General features: G+C 37.4%; 1 protein-coding gene across 1 annotated transcript in view; it reads right to left on the reverse strand.

Annotated features, from left to right (window-relative positions):
* LOC113059335 (sodium bicarbonate cotransporter 3-like) overlaps positions 1-5,122 on the reverse strand; it is a 30,443-nt gene extending 25,321 nt beyond the window's left edge. The window contains exon 1 of the mRNA XM_026227761.1: positions 4,687-5,122. Coding sequence (XP_026083546.1) covers positions 4,687-4,752 — 66 coding nt within the window. The 5' untranslated portion in view covers positions 4,753-5,122. The remainder of the gene's footprint in view (positions 1-4,686) is intronic.
* Between the last annotated feature and the right edge of the window lie 1,216 nt (positions 5,123-6,338).

Here is a 6,338-nt window from a genome sequence, read left to right on the forward strand (position 1 = left end):
AACTCAAACAAAACTACTGCCTCAGCCAAAATGAACATAATAGCTCATACTAAGAGTTAGGGATCAGAAAAAACATCTTACTTAAAATATTAAACTTTGCATGAACTATAACTCATCCTTTAACTGTAGCCAAATTAAAAACATTTAATCGAATAGCTCGACCAATCGACCATTATAATGTAATTAATAATCCGGTGTTAATCTGTTTAAAGTCATACTCAAAGTAAACACAAATTGAATTAAGACATGTGGAGTATTCCTATTTTTAGTCACATTAATGAAGTGCAGTATAGCCACGTACACACACCATAATCAACTTTTATCATCGTGTAGGACTTTTCGCCGCATTTTGGGGCAGGATACACACACAACAGTGGTCAACCGGCAAACAAAAGAGAATGGCTTCTAGCAAGAAGGCACATTTTTATCTGTTTGCTCATATATCATGACCTGTAACTAAGTGCACTTGAAGTTTTCGCAAAATGAAAAACTAAACATTTGGATGGTGTCTGCCATTAATCGATCTATGAACTATAACATGTCAAATGGGAACATGAAAGGAAAATTTTAACTGAGCCATAATAATGTCTTATTGAGAATAAGGTAAATAATTAGATCCATGTAAACATATTCAGTGATCAATATAATGAATGATAAATAATATAATATAATATAATGTATACCATTAGATAACATAATATACTGTATATAACAGTAGTAGTTCTCAAAGAAATATTAACAATAATCACATTTAATATTAATTTGCTAGTTTCTTTTTATGATTTATTTATAATGATCATTTACATATTATTGTATCACAAAATGCTGAAAAAAGGTTTCTGCTTATCAGTTATTGGACACTTACATTTAAATATGAAAATATGATGTATTGCCATCAGTCACCATTCAAAACTTTTTCAGGAAGTTTTAAAAAAATATAGTATTTTTTTAACCTCTGCCCATAATAACACGTCTCTAAAATAAGATGTGCTTTGAAACTCTATTATCATCTAACAGCTGCTGTCTTTTGGCACCTGTCTTGTGTGCAGGGAAGCAGGATGTGAAAAGCAGTGGGGACACATTAAAGCAAGAGTCTTTGAAAAATAATGATTATATACTAAAGTGAGGAGGACATGTCCCCCCTTAAATGATAATGGTTTTTATATCCTTGATTATCGATGCTCAATCATGAGGACCTAGGATACAGGACACTTCAATAATGTATAATTTTGTCTAAGACAGGGCTTAAACTAAACTTCTTTAAATGCATGCTTCAGATGTCCACTTCCAGTCTATAATACGTCTACTGCACAATATTTTCCAACCACTTGGGTTTAATAGGTTGAGTGAGTCACATTTGGAGACAATATAAACGAGTGATTTTATTTGTTATATGCAGACAATGAGCTTTAATTGGGCACAAACAAAGTTAACTCCACATCCGCCATTTTCAGGACCAAGCCACAATCTATGGACACTATGATTATTGTGAAATGAGGAACATTTTCCACTTGCATACTAGAATACACTTAAGTGCACTTGGGACAAAAGAGAACGCACCAGTTAACCTTGTCCTGAATTTCCCAAGAGACCTCTGCATGTCAGTGAGAACATTTTGGTGGTCGCTGTAGAAGGAGCTGGTGTATTAGAGACTGTGATAATGTGCCATTTTTCCAGATGTGACCCAGGGTATTCTCAGGACTATGCCGGAGTCCCTCTACTGCATATTTATGTCCCCAGACAATAACTCAATTCCCACAATTCCCTACCACTGCTGGTGCACAGGCCAAGTCTCCAAACAGAACACTGCATAGATCTGTGAGAAGACGGAGTAACCTCTTCCATTTATGTGACACCAAAAAAAAAAAATATAACAAAAAAAGTACCTTTTCTAAACCATGTAAACAACTAGTTAACTACTCTGGACTGTCAAATAGGAACAAATCATCTAAAAATAAAAACTTGGTTAAAATGAATGAATGAGATCTTGTAGTAGATTGTAGTCAATGCACAATAATATTAATATCATGCATTAAGAAAATACATGTGGTGACTTTTCATTTTATGACTTTTCCAAGAAAGAAATCTATGCAAACGTTCTAAAAACTAAAGCACAAAATGATGTCATGTAAATGCATATCTAAACTGAATTTCTAAGAATAATTTAGACAAATTAAAAAAACCTTACTAATCGACTAGTTGGCTCTTGGATGACTGTTTGACTATCATTGCACATTCCTGCTTAGAACTATAAAACAAACAACAGACGTTAAGTATGTCCTCTGGGCAGCTGCATGACAAGGATGATGTAACCATAGTTAGACCACATTCACAGCTATTCTTACCCCGAAACTATTTCAGACCATATTTTTCTAAGCTCACTCAAAAGGAGCAGAGTGTAAAAGTAAATCAAGCCACAACTAACCGATATTGCATAATATGTTGGCGATCATGGTAAAAGAATGTCCACATAAGTCTTCCGTTTTATTTTATTCTTTTCAAACATTATTTCCTAAGCAAGTTATTACAAGTACGCAACCTGCAAGGACTGGGCAATATATCGAGTTTTTTACGATATTTTGATATTTTTAATAGGCAATATGATATGAGACAATAAAGCCTATATAAAGTAGTTTGATGCTTACATTTCACAAGTATATTCCATCTGAGAATGTTAGAAAGTAATGGAAATATTTCCATTTTACTGTTAGGAGCCTTTTGCATGTGATTCTCCACTAAACTTCACAGACTTTAGTGAACGAGCGCAGCCACGTGCATGCAAGCCAAACAGACGGAGCGCAACAGAATAGGAGCTCATTAATTGTGTCACATGTAGAATTTTAAACCTACACTAAGTGTAGTTCATGATAGCAGATGGCTGTAATGGGGTAATCAAAAATAAATTGCAATTAATCTGTGCTCTTGTTTATTTACTTTAATTTAGAGAATAAAACTTCTACCTTTAAAAGTATTATTTTTTTTAGATTGTAATATTACAGTTTTAGAAATAGACTGTAATGTGATTTTAAGCCCTTTTTTGCACATAATGGATAGCATTGCCTACTTTCACTATATCTGGTTTCCTTGCCTTTAATATAAACATTGTTTTATTGCTGCTGCGTGTGTAGTAAGCAAAGTGTACGTGGTGTGCACCCGCCTATAGGCGCATATTACATACTCGCTCTTTAAATAAAGAATAAATATTGTGCCAAATTTTAGACCAGGTTTGAGTTGGTCTACGGTGCAATCTATTTTCAGTTCCTCAAAATAGCAATGTGCCAACAATGCAACTGAACACACCTCTTTTTAAAACCAGCACGACCATGGTTGCACAAATGGACACAAATGCATTTGCCATTTAAACATCACGGTGCAGGACCAAAAAATGAGAGCTGCATCGGGCTGAAACTAAAACATTTGAGCCACACCTTGGAACGTATTGTGCCGGGCAAATGATAGGGCCCTTTGGGTTTACATAATATATGCGTGTGTATGGTGTATATAAAAAAAAGTGAAAGTGAAAGTGACATACAGCCAAGTATGGTGTAGCCTGACTACAGCGTCAGAGCTTTCTGTTTGCCACCAGTCTGGAAACAGCCGGGCCAATCAACGAACAGAGGGTGGGCTGAGAGCCGTGACGTAGATGCGTAGATTAACTTCGCATAATCTGCAAAAGTCGTTTACAGCCATGTTCACTCCGGTATTTCGCTCACATCATCATGTGTTTACAACAGGTTTACAGTGGAAGTTCAATCATAGATTTGAGTTCGATGCATGATGTCTGTGCTTCGATGGGGCTGTACAGGCGCATAACATACGTCATAACTAAACGTATCTGATTGGCTTACGGGTAACCAATGATTTTAAACTTCAGACAAGCACCCCCTAGCGAGAGAGAAAACACTTCTCTATTATGCCATTCCAGACTCTGTCTACGAAGCAAAGTGAAGTAGCAGAGTCTGGTATTACCAGGCTAAGTATGGTGACCCATACTCAGAATTTGTGCTCTGCAATTAACCCATCCAAAGTGCACACACAAACACACCGTGATCACACACCCGGAGCAGTGGGCAGCCATTTTTTTTGCTGCACCCATGGAGCAGTTGGGGCGTTGGGTGCCTTGTATGTGTATTTATATATACACATAATAAATATAAACAAACAAATATACTATATAAACACGCTTTTATTTTGGATGTGATTAATTGTTTGACAGCTCAAAAATATATACATATATAAATACATATACATTTCTATTCATATATATTATGCAGCAAGGCTATATGCAGTGAGATGTGACATGTTCTCTTCTAGTACATTCGCAGAGAGTCTCATGCATTTAAAAAAAAAACAAGGTGGCCCTGTCCCGCCACGGGCCTCTGTCCAAGCATTCCTGAGTGCCGTGGCATCAGATATCACCCCAAAGGGCAAAACACAGCAAAGGGTAAAATGTGGACGTGCCTCTTTTCAATGAAATGCCATCAAATGTCACTCATGTAAACTCAATTTAAATCTAAATACACTATACTGTGTTCAGGCAATATTTTGAAACCAAGCACACAAAGCAAACACTAACACCAAGACAAAGTATATTCAGTGAGATATGCAGAATCAGAATCATGCACCAAGCTCAAGAAAAACTGCATTAAGTCATTAGATAACACAAGAGTGAGCCCCAAAACATACCGAGAATCTTGTAGCTCCTCTGATGGTCCTTAGATTTACGACCTCTCCCCAGAAGCCTTGCATCATTCACAGACCCTGGGGAGGGACTTGAAACTTCGAGAAAATCCAACAGCACTTAAGACCACAAGAGCTTCAATGATGCAGGTCTGGAAATATTGATTTTCAGCTAGTACATAAAAACAGTCCACTACTAAAGCTAAAGATGAAAAATAATCAAAGATCAACCTGAAGTGTTAAATCAATTAATTAAAATCAAAAAGGACTGGCAAGCTACTAACAGCATCAGTGGAAGAGATAGTGTCCACACACTTCCTTAAAGCAGCAGTCTACTTCTTCCAAGAGAAGCAAAAGTGTCTATGTCACACTGAAGCTGAAGAGAGAGAGAAATGCTGCAAGACACTGCCAGTGCACGCTTCTCATGCTGACGTCGGATGGGTCTCACTCCTGGTTGCAAAGACCTAAACATGAGGAGTTATTTATATTTGAGTGTGACGGTGTGTTGTTGTGAGTGTGCATGTGTTTTTCCACGAGTAGGGGTGAGTGCATGGCCTCAAACAACACTAGAGCTATACATGGCATGAGCGAGCTGCCCAGGACAGTGTGCTATTGCCCTGAGGTGTTAAAGGGGTCATATGATGCGATTTCAATTTTCCTTTTTCTTTGGAGTGTTACAAGCTCTTGGTGCATAAAGAAGATCTGTAAAGTCGCAAATACTAAAGTCTCAAATCCAAAGAGATATTCTTTATCTAAGTTAAAACTCCATAAAGCCCCCCTAAAATGGCTCATTCAAACATGCCCCCATATGTCCACGTCGCTATGTGGCAAAATTTGCATAATGCCGCCCAAAGGTTCACACAAAGAAAGAAGGCGTGGTTTTAGTAACAGAAGTTAGTGTTGAAGCAGCCATGTCACGGACATGCTGTGTGTATCTAGGCGAAAGCAAAAGCACTTTATTTGTAAATGAATTTAGGAATCTTTAAGATTACTTACAAAAGAACAGCAACGCATTTTATGGACGACCGTTTCGTGAACCTAGGATATGAGGTACTTCTGAATTTGCTACTACAATCTGGCGCTTTTGAATCAGCTACTGTAAGTATATTTTGTTTATTAGTTTAAGTTTTTGCTTTTGAAAGTTTAAATGCAGAGTTTTGCATGTCGTGCATTTGTGTATGTGTGTGTGTGTGTGTGCGCGTGCATGTGCGTGAGAGAGAGAGAGAGAGAGAGAGAGAGAGAGAGAGAGAGAGAGAAAATCACACAGTAGAGTCAGCTGTCTTAACCGTCAGTGGCTTGTGTACTGCAAGGACATACGAGCTTCATCACTGTGTCTGTCACGACACTCTGTTCCTCTTTTGTGCTTGAACTGATGGTAAAACTAAGGACATTATTAACTGTCTTTACATTTATTTTGAAAGATGAAGCTCGGGATTATGGAAAGGGGCTTTATATTTCCAATGAGTGCTTGCAGTGTTCGGCCAATCACAATGCGGGTCAGTTGGCCAATCAGAGCAGACTGTGCTTGTCAGAAGGAGAGACTTTGTAAAAAATGTTTGAGAGAGGCGGGGAATAGAAGACCTGCAATAATGTACAGTATTTGAAAAAGAAAAAGTGTTTTTATGAACATTAAAGCATGTCAAAATATCCGATTACAC

Source organism: Carassius auratus, chromosome 41, assembly GCF_003368295.1.
Source record: "Carassius auratus strain Wakin chromosome 41, ASM336829v1, whole genome shotgun sequence".
In the NCBI taxonomy this organism is placed as follows: Eukaryota; Metazoa; Chordata; class Actinopteri; order Cypriniformes; family Cyprinidae; genus Carassius; species Carassius auratus.